At 45.1% G+C, this 17,992-nt stretch overlaps 3 protein-coding genes and 1 long non-coding RNA gene across 9 annotated transcripts; 2 read left to right on the top strand and 2 right to left on the bottom strand.

Moving 5' to 3' along the window:
• The first annotated feature begins 116 nt into the window (after nt 1-116).
• Nucleotides 117-3,819, top strand: LOC135496849 (uncharacterized). Of its 6 annotated transcripts, none has more exons than XM_064786402.1 (4): nt 117-140; nt 1,171-1,438; nt 1,725-1,931; nt 2,424-3,817. In XM_064786402.1, exons 2-4 carry the CDS (start codon nt 1,276-1,278, stop codon nt 3,512-3,514), a joined length of 1,461 nt encoding a protein of 486 aa, XP_064642472.1. In that variant the 5' UTR covers nt 117-140; nt 1,171-1,275; the 3' UTR covers nt 3,515-3,817. The 6 variants fall into 6 exon arrangements, with proteins under 6 accessions (XP_064642472.1, XP_064642473.1, XP_064642469.1 ...); XM_064786403.1 differs by lacking the exon at nt 117-140 and adding an exon at nt 217-352 and having other exon boundaries at nt 1,171-1,223; nt 2,424-3,819; XM_064786399.1 differs by lacking the exon at nt 117-140 and adding an exon at nt 299-352.
• Nucleotides 3,810-4,591, bottom strand: LOC135496851 (uncharacterized). The gene is made up of 2 exons (XR_010448727.1): nt 4,501-4,591; nt 3,810-4,131 (listed from the first exon to the last, which is right to left on the bottom strand). It is a non-coding gene; the product is annotated as an uncharacterized LOC135496851 (long non-coding RNA).
• Nucleotides 4,592-6,120: 1,529 nt separating this feature from the next.
• Nucleotides 6,121-8,359, top strand: LOC135496869 (uncharacterized). The gene is made up of 3 exons (XM_064786431.1): nt 6,121-6,483; nt 6,807-7,461; nt 7,764-8,359. The coding sequence occupies exons 2-3, from the start codon at nt 6,822-6,824 to the stop codon at nt 8,087-8,089; spliced, it is 966 nt and encodes a 321-aa protein (XP_064642501.1). The 5' UTR covers nt 6,121-6,483; nt 6,807-6,821; the 3' UTR covers nt 8,090-8,359.
• Nucleotides 8,360-14,831: 6,472 nt separating this feature from the next.
• On the bottom strand, nt 14,832-17,934 carry LOC135497296 (G-protein coupled receptor 157-like). The gene is made up of 3 exons (XM_064787073.1): nt 16,750-17,934; nt 16,321-16,506; nt 14,832-15,971 (listed from the first exon to the last, which is right to left on the bottom strand). Exons 1-3 carry the CDS (start codon nt 17,452-17,454, stop codon nt 15,687-15,689), a joined length of 1,176 nt encoding a protein of 391 aa, XP_064643143.1. The 5' UTR covers nt 17,455-17,934; the 3' UTR covers nt 14,832-15,686.
• Nucleotides 17,935-17,992: the final 58 nt, after the last annotated feature.

Below are 17,992 nucleotides of genomic sequence, written 5' to 3'. Positions count from 1 at the left end.
ACCAATTTGTGTAGAAACACAGTAAATGAAGATGTTTGGACATTCGACTCTGATGTTCGATTCTAAACAGCAGATGCCCTGGGGGCCTTCTGATGGGCCTGTTCTGCATACATCAGTGCAATTTAAACATATTTAGCACTGTGAGTGCCTATCATTTACATGTATATATTTAACAACCAATAGGCCCATGTCGACGTTTTATGCAATTCCTACTGTGCACACAATGTCGGCTGATTAGATATTAAACTAAGAATAGAGAGTACAGCAGCTGGGTAGATGGAACAGCTGTTCGGGGTAAGAGTAAGCCAACAAGCCAATACATGGACAGAACTCGGATTGAATCGAGTAAGAGGTGAGTATATACTATACATTTATCATGTTTCGATGGTGTGATCTCCCTCCCCTCTCCCTCCCCCCTCTTCGTAGACGGGGGGGGGGGGGCGTAGGGAGACCGGCTATTTATCGGCTTATAGGTAAAGAGATAACACCCGAGAGACTGTTTCTTTTTCGTTGTCCAATCCATACTTCCAAGCACACCTACGACCAGCAATCTGAACTCAGGCCTCTCCCTTTGCTAAACACGCGCGAGGAGAGGAACCTACGACTGAACAGGGTGCTCGAGGATGGTGACCACAACAGCCACAGACCTGACCACGTGTGGTGCAGTCGCAGACACATTGATTATCCTCAGGAATTCATCACCGCCTTGATTGGAATGATGTGATAATTGATTTTCACCAATCAGTCAACGATTTGTTCAAACCAGTACAATATATAGTGCAATTATTTCAGCAATCGTTTATTTGTGTATATATCTTCCCTGTGTTCTCAATAACCATATCCATATATCTAAAAATAAAAGAAGCCATGACGCCCCAGGGAATATAATGATACAGTAGACATATTTGTTTATTTCCTTTGTCATTCTAATAGTGTTTTGGGTGTAGGCCTAAGTGGGTTCTCTCTGCCAGTGGTCTGGGCCATTTGCCATGCGTTTGTCCTAGTGACAACATTAAATATATGCTTCTATATGATTTACAGGTTAGTGCAGTTTCATCCAATTTCTGTGTATTTTGATATTTTGTTACTACTCGCCATTTGCCATGCTTTTGTCCTAGTGACAACATTGAAATATATATTCAACGCACCAACGCCATCATTTCCTTTCAGAAGTCCGAGAGGAAAAGACCTCAGCGATGCTGAAACCAAATCAGGCTTTACTGGTGAGCTAAACATTGACAACGACACTCGAGGATTGATAAGCCATAAACAAATATGGCGATCAAAAGTGGCGGCTGCACGTGCGACCCGACCTCGAGGAAACGTTACGTAGCACTAGGCGTGGCATGTCTTGCCAAGTTGGTCGCGGGCTCCACCTCCGTATTCAGCATCTACGCTAATTCGCTGAAGAAGACATTCAACTACTCACAAACGGAAGGTTCGTAAATATGTCTTTGCCTCCTTTCAGCCATGAGCACTCCTGCGACTGAGAGAACATAATTGCTTTGTTGGCATGGGCTGCTGTCCACGTCAAAAAGACTTCCATAGTTGTGTCCAATCAGACCAATGTATTTCTGTTTCACCGAGACAGTTGCTGGCAACTAACCAATCGCCTCCAACCTGGTGAGGTGACCGGAAATAGGAAGACATGGGTCCAATAGTCATTGGCAAGAAACCTTATGGCTGGCTCTTGTAACGATAACATCTGTTCATTTTTCTTCCAGTTGCTGTGGTGGCTGCGATGCACATTGTCGGCACGAACCTCGTCCTACCTGCTGGGATCATCTACGACAAATTCGGCCCTCTCTGCACCAACATTATTGGCTTCGTCCTGAGTACAATTGGCTATGGTCTGGTTTACAGTGCCGTCCTTCAACCCGACTATTACTCGACACGGAGCTCTTTGTTTAGCTTCTACTTCTTTCTAGCAAGTAAGTAAACCGGCCTGATCACGCGTTCGTGCTGTCACGAGAGATACCAAATATGATGGTCCTATCCTGGAATTCCGTTAGCTGAATTCTGGGGATATCTGATCGTTATCAAGTCATCTGTGCCGCTCAGGTCTGTATCGCTGGTGTAGACACGAGCACGGCGGAGAACGACTTGGTCGAAGGATCAAAATGCCATGAAGAAGCTGTGGGGAACGGAAGACAACGGTGAAAACCACACCTGGATTCGTGACATCTACCGACCTAATAATACGTTAAGAAGAAGAATTATTTACATGTATAAGCATGAGTCTGATGAGTTGGTCAACATTGGTGGCCATTTTTGTCAGCTGCACGCCGTCTAACGGACACAGATGTAAATCATCTGTGATCATATCATCCTTAAACATAAATCTAAACTTTCACGCTGGCATTGGTGTATTCGACATTGTTGAAAGGTAACTGAGAACTCACAATTTCCTCGTTGACTTTCAGATCACGGCGTCCTCTATATGTACATGGCATCGCTCGTCACGAGTGTGAAGAACTTTCCACAAAAACACCGAGCGAAGGTCGTGGCATTACTCGACACGATGTTCGGATCAGGCTTGATGGTATTTTTCAGTTTGTATTCCGAGTTTTACATAAATGGACACGAAATTGATGTGAGGCACCAAAACCTGTCAGGATTTATTTTAACGCTGCTGCTTGTGACTGCAGCCGTTTATATTCTGTGTATTTTCTTTCTGCGAATCTATCCTAGTGCACCGGAAGATGATGAAAACGTAGAGATGGAGCAGCTCAACGATTCGCCAAGCTCGGAAGATCTCTTGCAGGAGGAAGGAATGGAGGATACGGAGACGACGGCGCGCGAGTCACATCCACGCGCCGTAACTATGGCGAGAGAGGATAAACAAAGTCAATGGGAGTACGTAAAACCTGGATTATGGGGGACATTCCTGAGTATAAAGTTCCAATGTCTGATGTGGGCTTTCGTTCTTCTCGCGTCAACGACCGGTATGTTTATAAACAATCTCACCGCCATGACGAAATCTGTGCATCAGACTCATTATAACTGGCCGTTGACTATGGCGATCTCTGTGGCAGGAATCGTGATGCGATTCGTTCTGAGCCCTCTATCGGACTATCTGTACCCTAAAGTCCCCAGAATAGTATTTCTCATCGGGGGTGACATGCTTTCGGTAATAAGTTACTTTACTTTAATATTCACTATGGACGAGTTTGCCGGATTGCTCTCGGCGTGTATTATGGTCGGTGTATCAATTGCTAGCTCTTACACATTCGGAACAACGATTCTCAGCGAACATTTTGGAACTGCTCATTTAGGTTTACACTTTGGGATTATAAAAATTTTCGACGCGTTATGTGGGTTCGGGATGCAGACCGCCTTTGGTGAGATTTACGATGGGCAGATTTCAAACGCAACTTCCGGTGCGAAGGACTGTTATGGCGTCCATTGTGGGGTAGGGCAGATGGGCCTTGCGACGCTGGTGACATCTCTGGCTGTTTGCGCCGCAGTTGGTTTTCTAATCAAACAGTTTTGGGACAGAAGGCAGCACGTATAAACACAAAACCATGACGTAAACCTCAAAAAGGTTGCTTCACGGACACGGGCACGAACATGGAAACATTTTCAATTGTAACAAATCCTCCATTCCGATAGAACCTCAGAGCAGACGATTCCTGAGATAAAGGTTTGTGGTTGGCTTCTTTACGATGATAGCTGAGCGGTTGTGAAGACAACCAGAAGTCCCCAAAGTATCGCATTCGGAAATCCCTAAATGTGTAGTCGTCGTAATCCGAATCTGTGATTGTGTTTTTTGCTGTTAAATCAGAAGTCGATAAAACACAAATAAAGGGTGAATAAACTAAAATCTACTTTTTTATTGTACAATAAATTTACACTGAAGTTTTGTCAAAGAAACATCGTCACGGATAAACCGGAAGTCGCCTGTCCGCCATACTGCGTCAGGTGTCGCCATCTATTTTCCGATTGGCCCAGGGAACAGAATTCCGTTGGCTCCACAGTCGGTACAGCCGCAGCATCTTGTTGAGCTGAGCTGAGCATTGTTGATGGACTTGGGGAGACTTCTCCTCTGGACGAACCGCTTGCTCGGCTTGGCGGGACAGCAACGGATCTCGCACGTGCAGATCATCCCCATGTTGCCGAAGTCAATGTTATCTGGAAGAGAAAGGTTGCGGTTGAAAATGGTCATGAGTAATGTTTCAGGCAATAGAGTAGATATTGCGGATTCTTTCAAATCCCCTGTTCAGCGTACTCATTCCGTATTGCACTCGACATTGTATCTCTCAATTAATTGGTTCGGTGAACTGTCTATCCATGGCGTAACATCGATTGAGAAAAGCTATACGTATATATAGCAAGACTCCCTATGTAGTGTCTGACCCAATCAGAAGTCGTCAATTCATGTTTCACCAAAACTGTCCTCTGAACCATTCAGAAAGAGGCATTCAAGACGTAGTTTTGGAGGACTTCCTCAAACTTTCGACCAGAGGTGATCGAATGGTAAAATCTACATGTTGTTCTTACCCAGCAGCCCCCTGAGATGCTTCTTGAGCAGGGGCGAGGCCAGAAGGGGCTGAGCCGCCAGGCAGACAACCAGGAAGATCAACAACTTATCCATGCTGAAAAACATTGCAATAAATGTTGTTTTAGACATTGCATCGAGCTACCAACAGGTCAAAGGCCAAATCCACATAAAGCCAAAAAGCGGCATGTGAGACTTTGAAGTTTCACTTGACCTGACCTTTTGGTCATTAAGATTGGCTAAATTTAGCCACAGTGTGGTTGTTAAATTGCTTTCATACAGTGTAGTAAGCTAAGGGAGGAAACCTCATGTCCATCCATTTGCCCCTATCATGTTCTTTTCGCAGTAAAGAAAGTAGTCATTACTGAGATTGATCTGAGGCATAGCTTCATCGCCAGAATACACTTATTCAAGAAGAAATATGAAGAAAAACAAACAAACAAGTAATAACTCACCTCGTGGGGGTGGCTTTGCAGATTCCGAAAGCTTGGTCGAGAGCTGCACACGTGGGATGTTTGTCAATAAGTGTAGCCTCCTGGTTATGCAGCCGAAATCGCCTTGATTATATCTGCAATCACAAGTTACATTTTATGAAGTGATTTGGTCATGGCCATGGGAACAGTCCTTATGGCCAGTTTTATGAGCTATCAACATTTAAATGACTCAATTTAGAATCTTATCAAATATTTATCGGGAAATCCAGGATTAACATGATCAAAGACTTAGGTAAGGGCAGAGAAAAGATAGGACCGTTTTATTTTTAGGCAGATAACAATGTTTTGACTTGAAGTAGTCAATTTGTGGACATCGAACAATTCGGATATTTTGCGGCAGTCTGCTGTTCTCCTTGTCATGATTGACATTTCTTTCTGTTGCACATTCATTTGAAAGCACCAAACCACGGTTTCACGTTTTTCGGTGTTACCATACAGCAACGAAAGTTAAAAATGCGCTGTTTGAAATGCTAACATAAGAATTCAAGTAGATACCATGGCCCTTCGCTCGGTAGAACAAAACATTACAGATGTTCTTATTCGGTATGAGGTATCTTTAAAACCTCTAATTTCATGACAAAGACTTGTTTTTAGACGGTATAGATACCATTGCTATCTATGTCCTGTTTTAACCTTAGTCAGGCCCGGGAATCATGTCATTCAAGGTCATCTCTCCTTGAGGAATTGTTTCAATGATTTCTTACCTTGAATATTTGATCAGGCAAGATTCTTTACTCGGCAGAGACTTAAAGTCGGCAGGGAGCCTACTGAAGCCAAACACCACATTCCATGAGGGTGATGCACTATGAGGACTAGCTATGCCTCGTCACGCTGGTCATCTAGGAGTGAATGTCAGACTAACTAAATAAAGCCTTCTTGTAGAGGCGACTGGAGTCGACTGGAGAGGCGAGACGAGATCAAGAAAACCCTTGTGGTCGTAGAGTCGCATTACGTGCACTGTTTATCCCCACGTCCCGTCCACTCTAATGAACGCGCACGGCTTGTCAATCGCAGAGGCAAACTTCTGATAATCACCTGCACTCATCGTTCGCGAGTTGGTCCACTGCCAATAGAAGCCTACCTAGACCCACTTGAGACACGTCAAGAGTAGGGCCGGCATAGCATGCATGTCAGTGATATCGAGAGCTCTCAGTACGTGAATATCGAAGCATTATTCAGAGCCAGCCTGGCATAAACCTTTCAATGAATGGTCGTGTTGTTCACAGAATGAATACGCCTGGTGGAATAGCATTTGGTGTGTGCTGTGTCGGAAAGGGTTTGTTGTGGATGATGTCACATTCTGTTCAACATCAGTGGCAATTCGAAGCCCGGAACAACACCAGTAAGCTAACTGGTTGTTCTGTATGCCTTAGAGTAACCAGTAGTGCCAGTACTCAAGGATTGTGAATCATTATTGCTGAATTGGCTTCTTTTCTCCTGGAAGATTACAGATAGCATATGCTGTGGAACCAGGAAGTCTGACCAAGCTAGGTAAGAATGTCTGCATGATCATCTACGTACATGTACCCTCCCTGACTCAAAGACCACTGACTCCAAGTGGACGGGGGCGTGAGACTTGATTTGGTCAAGTAGTTTCGTACCACAGCCATCTTTGTGAGGCGAATTCGGGAGAACTGAATCCGTTCGGATCTCAATGAAGATTACGCCCAAACTTCCTCCACAAGATTGGATATGGAGCTATGTACGGAAATATATACATGTTCATGTACACGTATGATGTTGATAATAGCAAACAATCTCACTATTTGCTCTGTGCAAACATAGTTAACAACGCTGAATTTGTTTACTTTCAGATATTTCCCTTCAACATGGATTGGTCATCAGTAATTAGAGTTATGACATACAATCCACTGAGGGCAGTACTGCTTCTGTGCCTGATCATCTGCTTCGTCTGCGGCCTAAGTCCGACGCATGTGACCTGGACGGGGAATAGGACAACATGCTTGGATCGACCATGTTACCTTCCTCAACAATGCAAGGAGGAACCGGAACAAAACGCCACGTGCACCTGCGGGGCTGACTTCACGGGTGATCGATGTGATGTCATTAAACTGAAACATATCCTAAATTGGAACATTACTACCGAAGACGTAGCCTTCACTTGGAAAGACCCGATCATCCTGGTAAACTATCGTGCAGCGTTATACAAAAAATACGTCAAGAAACCCCCCAAAGTAATAAAATATTACGACATTCCGAATGGAAATCACACCAATCTGACATTCGGTGGCCTCGAGGTTTTCACGACCTATGTCGTCTGTATCGTGAGAGTGGACGAGATTGAGCCATTATGGAACGAGAGTACGTTCACTGTGACCTTAGGCAAGGACAGAGAGTGTTGTTTCTCCTTCACGACAAGTTACAATGGCCGCTCGCCCGAGACTATTGCGGCCATTACGATGGGGATCACGGTGGGGTCTATCACTGGCATACTGTTCCTTGTAGGAGGTAAGTTTGGTACGACAGTAGAAAAGCGCAGTATTGCTATGGTTCAGCTGGAAATACACAGCCCTCATCATTAGACGATCACTTGAATGAACTCTTCCAATTACCTTTCCTAAACAGCAGCATCTTTAATTGATGACTTTATCAAGGTACTTCAGTCCCCAGATATAGTTCAGCCTATATCTCAAGACGGACGCCATCCAGTCCTTGCCGCTCGAACAGTAGGCTACTAGTATCAGAGAAAGCAAAACTACTCCGAAATTGCATGTCCAAACATGTACTAATGATTTCTCCTTTGTTTCTAGTGATCAGGGCATGCATGGCAAACAAGAGAGAGAAAGAGAAGCCACCATCGCAGCCGCCATCAAGGACATCGTCAAAACGAGGCAGCAAGCGGTCTGTTCGGCCTCGTTCTGGATCCGTCAAAAAGACTGCATGGAAATATGAGGGCACGACGCCTCTCGGTACTCCTCGGGCCAGTAGGGAGAAATTGGATACATCCGAGTTCGGCTCATGCGAAAGTGTTGCGAGTGTTGCGGGTATTTCCGTGACTGTTCTGGATGAATCGGGTCGAACTTTGGAGGTGGACTTGAGTCAAGTGGACGCGGATGATCAGGCCGTCCCAACGTGAGGCAAAAAATGGAAGCCTGACTTTCTTACGGACTGTGTGAATAGTTAAACTGTGATATGATTAAGAGCGAACAGTATATGTAGGGCATCTCTACTCGACCGCATTCACCCTTACAGAAAACATCTTATTGCTTCTAGAGTTCAGTTGTATAGGTTGTTTATTTCTCATCTTTATAACGTTTTGAAATATAATGACATGGCCAATCTTTTGAAGAATTTATTGCACTTTCATTTCTTTATTAAAATGTCGACAATTGAAATTGCTTCCTCACAGCGAACACATTTGGATCAGCATGCAAGACAAGGTATGATTGAAGATACAGGTGCATTGGTGCTGCCACCGGCTCTTCAAGGCAGACCAGGAGTAGTAACATGTGTCGCGGTCACGCAGTGGTCAAGAGCAATATATTTGGTTGCAAGTTGTTTGGGGACGCAACGCCAAACACGCGATGGCTGAATCTTATTTTTGTTGAATTTAAATGAGTTGATGTCATACGTCTTATCAAACTTATCACTAGCGGGAACGTTTTCAAAGCCAATGTCATTCAACTTTTATCTCAGTGCCCTTTTTATCAAAGGCTTATAGATTTCAATCTCGAGAGTGCTACAGTTATAAGGTAAAATGTAACAATCTAAAAACAGCTGGTACTATCCCAGATAGGAAATATAGTGCAAGTAGGTGTCATTAATCAGAAAATGTTGCCGCTTGCGACCGGTTTGGCAGGTTTTGATGATGCTTCCTTTGATGGAGATAGACATCAGTCGTTTGTTGATCCTTCTTCAGATGGACATTGATGGAATTCGTTTCCGTTTGAACAGAAAGATTCTAACTTCGATGTACTAGGGTGAATAATGCTGATACAATAGATTGTGTTGTCATTAATCGCGGCTGAAGATATCTGATCTGGACTGATGAAAGAGACACTGTAAGGTGAAGAAAACGACCCCAAACCTATGATTCGAAGTCACCGAGTTGTGGCGGCGAACGACTCTGCTTATTCCGGCGGTATTATGGAATGTGTTTAAGTGAACGAGTTGTCTATTGTCTTAATGCTTCTGTGTTGATTCGCTTCGAGATCCTAGTGACGTTCGGTTAGCTGTAGCTGTATAAGTGATGATAATTTGGGATATTGCGAGGAGTTTTGATTTCGAACCGGCTTGGACTCTGTGCCATACGTCAGTCTCGTAACACTGGAGACATGCAAGTGTCATAAACTACCTAGTGATACCTGTACATATTTCGACTCCCAAACTCGGACTCTGTGTCCATACGTCAGTCTCATAGCACGATGAAACGTAACGCACAGTGTGCGATACTTTCATGCTTAGAGATGCACACCAAATTTACCTTCATGCTTCTAAGGGTCTTGGCGATGCAGTTATTTCTTGTGCCTCTCATTGCCCTCCCGGTCCATGCGACCGGTTCACATACCAACACGGTGCTAGAATCAAAAGGCTCATGCGACCTAAACTGTGACGAGACACCAGGCTCTCCTAACTATGGAAGTGGAAACTGTCTGTGTGACGTAGACTGTTTGATACGGGACGATTGCTGCCCAGATTACAACCATTTCTGTCTCAAGGAAAATCCGAAGAGTCGACGAAGAGATCCGCTTACTTTAATGGCTGCTTCTTCCTTGGGGATGACTGTGTTGACGGATTGTTATGCTTTACCAGATTACGACAAAGACCCTGTCATCTTTGTCAGTACGTGCAGAAGCGGCGAGGACACGGTCGTTTCGGAAAAAAAGGACAGGTTGTTATGCGAAAGTAAAAAAACTAGGTGTGACGATGCGAGCTGTTTTTTACCAGTTACCGACCAAGATGGCTACACGTACAAAAACTTGTACTGCGCACGCTGTAACGGAATTGAAGCTAACACTATCGCATTTTGGAAGAAACAAGTCGCATGCGAAAAGAATGAACACGTGGCAGGCATTCTTTCGTCAAATAATCGAACGCAACACCTGTTGCAGATGATTGAGGAATCGTGCCGCGTTGAGTTTCTTGCCCCGAATCCAGCCTACCCGCCACTGTTCTGTGGCCTGAAGCCCCGGCGACCTGGCCGCACTAAACACCCCAAGGACACCAAATTTAATGTCGTTGATAAACAACCTGGGCTCCTAATTATCGGTCCCCCTGCACCTGCCCCAGCACCGACATTCACCGCCTCGTTTTCGATCCTGATGAACTTCGGCTTCAATGGAAAGACGCACATATTGTTCAGCGGCGCAAGTCAGAACCCGAGTGCCTCTACGGTGGCCTTGTGCTCGGCAGACGAAATCTACGACCCATTTGCCGAACAGTGTCGGAAAACACACTGTGAAAAGGGATACGAACCAGTTGACGGTCAGTGTACTCTGCTGACGGAGATTGCAAAGTTGAACAAAAGTTCAACTAACGAACGAGTCTATGTTGTTTTAGATGTCGTTGTCCCAAAAGCGGACGAGGAATTCTACACCTCGGAGGAGTTCAAGGAAGTCCAGCTGCGCGATAGTGTCAGTAGCTACCTTAATATCACCAAGGACAGGTTGACTCAAGTCCATGTATATTCCCCGGACAGTAATGTTAGTGTTAACAACATACCCCAATTCGATGTTGTCGACGGTGTGGAAAATGTTGCATTGAAAATATGTGTGGAATTAGAGGCCAATCCGGAAGAAGCAGTCATCTTTGAAGCGAAATTGAAGGACATGTCGACGTTGACAGTAATGAACACTGTCGTCTTTAAGGTGAATGTGACTCGGTTGAGCGACGATGCCGAAGACGAGTGGTGTTGGAACGGACACAAGATCCTCTACCTTGATAAGGACTTCACGGTACTGACGAACTATGTTGTAAATAACGAAACAACAACAGCGATTTACATCAACAAAACGGACACGCTTTATACCGCTGGGAACTTTGATTTAACGGTTGTTGTGCAAGGTGATATTTTGGGGAAAGAAATTACGGGCTTCGTTTTTGTTTGTGCTGTAAGTATCGCGGAAAGGTCGTGTCCGATGGTGAAACTAAACCCCAAGGAATACAAGATCCTTCCAAACAAGTCGATGGTCTACCATGGAGAAATATTCCCCGAAAATGCCTATTCAGATTTCGAAGACGGGGTGGAAATCTGCATAGCAGATGAGGACACAATTCGTCGTATTATCAACATGACAGCTTTAGAATTCGCGTCGAATTGTAACTTTGAAAATCAATGGATCTTCTACAGCATCCAGAACTACGCCACTGCAGTTGTTGGTATCCTGTCCATTGTAACCATGGTGATTACCTTGGTGGTGTACGCCATCTTGGATCAGCTCCGTAACCTTCCAGGCTATTGCACAATCAACCTGACCTTGGCCCTTCTGCTGGCCCAGTCGTTGTTCCTGTTTGGCTCCAGCAAGGACGAATGCCGAGGTCTTTGCATCGCAATAGCAATGACTCTTCACTACCTATTTCTGGCCGCGTTTTTCTGGATGAACATCTTGGCCTACGATGTCTTCCGAACCTTTAGCCAAACTGGCGCTGGAAAACGATGTCAAAAGATTGGGCGCTACCTGTGGAAGTATATGCTGTACGCCTGGGGTTCTCCTGCAGCTATCGTCGGGGTATGCGCTGCAATAGACTTCATACAGATCGCAGATAATCAGGATGCCAGTATTGGCTACGGTTGGACCAAAGATGACGACGGAATCAAGAATTCCAATTATTCTGGATCTGAAACTAACTCCACCAATATATACGATTTGGCCGACTTCGCATCGGGCTTCGCAAACGTCAGGGGATGTTGGATACGGCAGCCCACTGCTGCCCTGGTTGCCTTTGGCGGTCCAGTAATCATCATCGTCTTCGCAAACGCCGTGCTTTTCTCCAAGACAATCATTGCGATCAGGGCGTCTAAGAAATCGTCTGCCCAACACGAGGTCCGCCGCGTCTCCATTATTGACCAAGTCGTCGTCTCACAGAAGCTTGTTGAGAACGACTTCAGGATTTACGTGAAGATCTCGACCTTGTTGGGTTTCACCTGGGTGTTTGGTCTGACGTCATCATTCATCAGCGCCTTTGCGGGCGACGACGCAACTGCTACTGTCTGCTACATGTTGCACATTTTGAATTTACTATTCACGCTGGCCAACTGCTCACAAGGAATCTTCATTTTCGTAGCGTTTATTTGTAACAGAAAGACGTGGAATTTGTTCAGGGAGACGGTGTCGCACTTTATGTCCAACGGGAGGCTGCGAAATGCAAGGCCCAGTAGGCTGTCATCGTCTTCCAATCATCCATTCGTAAACTCGGACCGTGAGAAAGACAGGGCAGGTGATAACCCGGGCTTTGTGGGGAGTGAGCAATTTGACAATCGAATCTGAGCAAGCCATCAGGGGCGAATGTACCACATGCCACTATGCACTTCCCTTTTAGAGTGAAATGGGCAGGTCCCATCGACTGCACTTTCCAGTTTTTGGTCCCATCGACTGGACTTTCCAGTTTTTGCTGACGTTAGTGCTGTTTATCAAAACTAGTCTTTGCATGATAATAACTCTTTTAACTCAAAAGCTGTGAAAAGCGAGAGTTTGTAACCGTAACTGTATTTGCGATGGTAACCTGTACCAACGTGTACTATACTGTGTAAAATGGCATCATAACATTACTCAATGTAAATAGTGTATAGACTAGAATGAAAGCCACGTGTTGATAATAAAATATCATGTTTGTTTGTATTTAGTCATTCAGGAATCAGGTTTCTCTGACTTCTGCAATTAAATTGTATGGGTCGATTCGCCATTCGAAGTCTTCTTCGGCCATCGGCACACCGGAGCACTGATATGACTTCGAAAAAAGAAACTCTACTAAGCAGTTATGGGAAGTCTAAACGGATCATTCGAACCCCTGTAGAATAACAGAACGTACAAGACCTGTGGTAGGCCTACGCTTGGTTTAGCATTGGCGGTAGGCCCGACTTAAAGGTAGTATGTCGTGAATTAAAACTATCAACACAGAATTCTGATGTGAGGTCTTTAAAAAATAGTATGCTGCAAGTTCATTGAAACAGTTACAGACACATTCCTGTCATTTGTTACCATCTTTTTGGGAATGCATGTCCTTAAGAATGTCAAATGTCAAATATAACTCCATTTTCCTTAAAATGAGACTTTATTTTACTTTTGATTTTTATCATGCACACCTTTAATTCTCTCATAACACTAGCATACGCTTTTTAAATGTAGGCATGTAGCACATACATGCCCTGTTTTATTTGGGTAATTAAAGCTTGCCAACAAGTCGGTACGTTACCACACTTTAGTGTAAAAAGGAGAAGGCAGCCAGCATAGCTTATTGAAACTCGAGTCTTTTGCCGTCTGGTTTCTTGGCGTTCGGATTGGACCAAAACTTGCTTGGACTTACTCTTGATTCGGCTTCCTCCTGTCATATCGGGCCCCTATGGTGAGTGATTATTGTCTTGGATACTCATTTTCTTGTGTGGATGTATATACGGTTCGAAGATGAACACTTCACCAGAAGTAGGCCCACGTCCTTATGGGCCGCTGTGCGAAAACAGCTCATTTTATGGACCAATTCTTCCATTGAATATTCGGCCACTTTTCTGCTAGATCTAGCTATCTCTTATAATCAGTGAATCTAGTAGCGATATGCCGGGCTATGTTAAAATCCTGCTCCTGGCGTAGAGGAGAGGAGCGACGTTCTCCTTCTAGGAGCCCAGTGTCAACCACCCTTGTGGGTTGTGGAAAATGTCACAGGACGGTCTGCGAAATCGGCTTTACATCCTCTCCAAACCTTTTCTCACTGCAGTTTATTTATTCTGTCTTCTTTGTTTCCACAGGAGGCCACTGAGTCTACTCAATCCATGGCGCAAGCTCCGACCACGCAATCACCAGCTGTTCCTTCAACCATTACAGCCTGGACCTCTTCGGCGCAAAATCAAACGATGGCCTCCACAGACCAACCCACGGCAAATATTCAACCGATGCCCTCTTCAACTGGCCCTTCTACCTTTACAGCATGGAGCACCACGGCCGCGCAAATGCAGCCCCGGCCGGCGTCCGTTCACGGCGCAGCATTCCCTCCGGGTGTAATGCCATCAGCCTACCAAGCCAATCTACAACTACAGGTACTTCCACCGTACCCGAGTATTACAGAAGAACCAGGGCAGAGTACCCAACATCCATATTCTGGTCCTAACACGAGCGGTGGTTTACCAAGCCTTGTCCGTGTAGCACAGTTTGAGAATGCCTTATATCCGACAGACTACTCCGTGTCGCAACCAATACCTGTCCCACAGTATGCTGAAGCACAGCCCTTGCCGAACGCCCCACCTCCGTCGTATGAAGACACGGTCAACAATCAGTTCATGATCGTCTCAGTACCGCTGAACCAGCAAGTTCGATCGCATGGAAGCTCTGTCGTGGGTATGTCTACCCTTCCACCAGTGGCCAAGCCATCCGCGAGCTCAGAGAGCGCGCCTGCTCCAAGGAACACCCGACAACGACAGTCAACCTCACAGCGAGGAAGACCCACACCCACTGAACAACCCCTACCAAAGGTAGTCCGCATTCTTCACCTGTTGATATTCATCGCAGGGTTAGGTATCTGTGTTATCGGCGGCCTTGGAGGGATGCACCTATTGTACGGATATGAGATCTACACCGGTTGTTGGGCAGGAGCTCTTTGTATATGTATTAGCATATTTTGCAACGACCCTCGAAGCCGTAGCAGCAAGGACAAACAGAGGAACGTTTACCTTATCTTTCACCTTTTCACTGCGGCTGCCGTGATTTTCTTCGTTGCTTGGCATGGCCGTGGGCTCGTCCAGGACAGTGATCTATATGGATGCACTTACAATGGCAGTATTTGGGTAACATGTGATATAATCAAACACCAGTGTTACAACGAAACCGCTACAACTGTAGCCCCAGGCGTAGGAACAACGTACACAACAATCTGTAAAGATTACACCGAGATATACGAGTTAGACCGATGGAGTCACTTCCCGCCAGATGTCGAACAGGTCACAACACGGATTGTCCTCCAAAGTGTCGGGGTTGTTCTTTGTGTTGTAGTGTTGGTGATGACCTGTTGCAGGTGGCAGAAGTCCAAGGATGTACAACTTAGGAACACTGTCACTTCAACGTAGAACTGTCACTTCAACTGAAACTCAAGCGACTTCTCCCCTAAAAAGGATGTACAGTAGTTTTCTGGCGTGTTTGCTGCCATTGGTTTTATGTGCATTGTGGCATGCAACATGAAGTGTTAGAGGATGCACATGTAGAATCCATCGTGTAGTAATGTGTATTCTGGATGAAAAAGCGGGAAGCAGCAAATAAAAATTACATTTCAATTCCTAGTTTGAGGTATCTAAGTCTAGAAATTGATACATGACTGTCGGCATTGGTTGCAATTGTCTCACCAAACACCATCGGGTAGAGCTGTCATTTCGCCTATAGCGTCATACTTTATACCAACCAAACCACTGCGGACTAAACCTGGCGCAATGAACTTTGTATAACAATGCTACGACCAAAGATGTCTTAGGTTACTGAACCATCGCTGGTTAAATTCTTATATTGCTTAAATTGCTTAAAGTAGTTTTTTGTCGGTCAATGGTCTAGTAACTTGGTGGACTCCCCAGCCCCCAATTTATCATAGTAGTCCAATGATTTGACGTGCACGAAGGTCTTTTTCCGTAAGCAGCAAGGGCTGCACGGAGAACACTTGGACTTGTTTCTGTCCCACGGGCTGTCGTTAGGGTCCGCCGAGGTATTCCGACATGGAACACACTTGAAGAGATACAAAAACGATTCTTTTAACTTCTGTTGGATCTTCGTAGTGAGTAAACAGTACAGGATGCAGTTTGCGCCACCTTGGAATGAGTTTCCTATTCCCTTGAAAACAAAGAAGCATATTCAGAAGTATGAAAAATTTCAATTTATACCTCCCCAGATGATATGAACTTCTCAAACCCAAGTTGCATGGTCTCTCTCTCTCTTCTCGAGGCGGGCAAGTAAGGTTCCGAAGCTGACGAAGATAACGACTTCATTACGTTTATATACCTTTGCCGATGAAGGCCTATTGGAAGCTGACTGTTTAGTCGGAGTCAATGTTATCACGATTTACCCTTAGTAACCCTTGATAGGACAGTACGGTAAAACAATTTGTGGTTTATTGACAAGAGGTCTGCCAAGTTCCCTTGGTCAGAACTATCTGAAAACACCTTCCTGGCTCAATACTTACATGGAGGGTGACCAGCGTTGGGTCTGACACGACAGGGCTGTCTGCCAGGTAAAGAATAAACCGGAGTGTCCCCCAGATTCGCAGCAGGATGAAGACTGTTGGGATGAAAAGCAGCTTCCTATTGATGCGAACCAGGGCTTCCATTGTATCTGTTTGTATCATCAATGTGGACGGTCGGCGCCTCCTCTGTAACGCAAAACATGTAAAAGACTAACGATATGCTTGCTGCATGATTTAGAAAGAAATACTTTGATAGAAACCCCCATCGATGTCCATAGGAACGAAGCTATTCCATCGCCCAACGACATCCAAGAGAAACATCGCCTTCAGAATTACTTATCCTGCCTTGCAAGCACACACTGCAAGTACGGTAGTTCCTATGGTATACGTTTATAGCTCGTATGTCTACTATGATAACATCGTACTTACACGTTGTTTGTAGATGTGCACTTTCATCAGAATACACAGCAAGGGTATGATGATATAGGCAACAAACTCCCAAAACTTGCACGTGAACAACATCCAGAAAACATAGTGTGGATTCTCCAGATAGACCCAGCACCACCGTACGGAAGTGTTGGACGAATCATAGCCTAGCCCGTCCAATGACCCAGCGATGATGACGATTGCCAGCGGAAGACCCCAGCTGAAGGCGTGAAAGTATCGCTGGAGCTTCCCAGCTAGAGTGATGTCCGCTTTCACGATGGTAAGGTACAGGTAGACTGTCACAGAAGTGGTCCAGAAGAAGGAGCTAGTCTGCCCGAAGCAGACGAAGGCACTTTGGATCTGACAAGCCAGACAGTTCTCTTGGAAATTCCCGATGATGCCGTACAGGAGACTAGCAGCGGTGATCAAGTCTGCGATGGATAAGAAGACCAAGAGTCCCCGGGATGTTGTTCGTATCTCCTTGAAGAAGATGAAGGTGAAGATTATTGTCAGTGCACCGATGATTGAGAGGGAACATGATACGATGGTGGCGATGACGGAACCCACAAAAACTTCAGTTCCTGACGGTTCAACTGTAGCTCCGCTACTGTTGGAGGCGTTGAAGAACTCTAACTCTAACGGGTCGAAAAACGCGTGCGGTGAAGCTGTAGAATGTTGTAAAGCGGCCTTATCGTGTGGAGCTGCCATGATATCGTTGTCTGTCGACGTGTTGTCCTCGCCTCGGAACCAAAACCGATTTTCCAAAAAACGTCAAATCGCAAGTCTCATTGTAGTCTCAATAGAGGACTGATACAATCCAAAGGAGATAAGCTTATGTTCGCTGATTGCAATGCTGAGAAACGAAACTAGCCTTAATCGACGAGATATTCAGAGTCTATTCGCCAATGTTTCCTTAAATATCCAAGATAAAAATCGACACCATGTTCCCCTGTCTTTAATTCGCATCGGTTCAAGAGGTTTCCTGGGGTCTTAAGTAATCAGACAGGACACTCATGAATGAATCACTTCCTGTGCATAGAAATCGTGTCTGGTGGTCAGTGGTGACGTATAGTCTTCTATTGTTGTCCGGTATGGATGTTGATTATCTAGTTAAACTATGTATGACGTTTATAAGTTTAAATAGGTATACATTGTGTAGACCTACATGTTTTGACCAGGTCACTTCTTCCTGTATGATAACCTGACCCGTCGAAGTTTTAGTCAGTGTCGACCCCAATAAAGCATA

The sequence above is a fragment of the Lineus longissimus genome, chromosome 12, assembly GCF_910592395.1.
Source record: "Lineus longissimus chromosome 12, tnLinLong1.2, whole genome shotgun sequence".
Classification (NCBI taxonomy): domain Eukaryota; kingdom Metazoa; phylum Nemertea; class Pilidiophora; order Heteronemertea; family Lineidae; genus Lineus; species Lineus longissimus.
Note: the sequence above shows the minus strand (reverse complement) of the source record. Positions and strands in the feature narration are given on the sequence as shown.

Excerpts from the sequence above, each read along its gene's own strand:
- LOC135496849 (XM_064786402.1), top strand. The coding sequence starts at position 1,276 with ATGGCGATCAAAAGTGGCGGCTGCACGTGCGACCCGACCTCGAGGAAA. Across the intron at positions 1,439-1,724 it reads CAACTACTCACAAACGGAAG|TTGCTGTGGTGGCTGCGATG; the intron begins GTTCGTAAATAT and ends TTTTTCTTCCAG. Across the intron at positions 1,932-2,423 it reads CTTCTACTTCTTTCTAGCAA|ATCACGGCGTCCTCTATATG; the intron begins GTAAGTAAACCG and ends GTTGACTTTCAG.
- LOC135496869 (XM_064786431.1), top strand. The coding sequence starts at position 6,822 with ATGGATTGGTCATCAGTAATTAGAGTTATGACATACAATCCACTGAGG. Across the intron at positions 7,462-7,763 it reads CATACTGTTCCTTGTAGGAG|TGATCAGGGCATGCATGGCA; the intron begins GTAAGTTTGGTA and ends CTTTGTTTCTAG.
- LOC135497296 (XM_064787073.1), bottom strand. The coding sequence starts at position 17,454 with ATGGCAGCTCCACACGATAAGGCCGCTTTACAACATTCTACAGCTTCA. Across the intron at positions 16,507-16,749 it reads TGCACATCTACAAACAACGT|AGGAGGCGCCGACCGTCCAC; the intron begins GTAAGTACGATG and ends TTTGCGTTACAG. Across the intron at positions 15,972-16,320 it reads CAACGCTGGTCACCCTCCAT|GGAATAGGAAACTCATTCCA; the intron begins GTAAGTATTGAG and ends TTTGTTTTCAAG.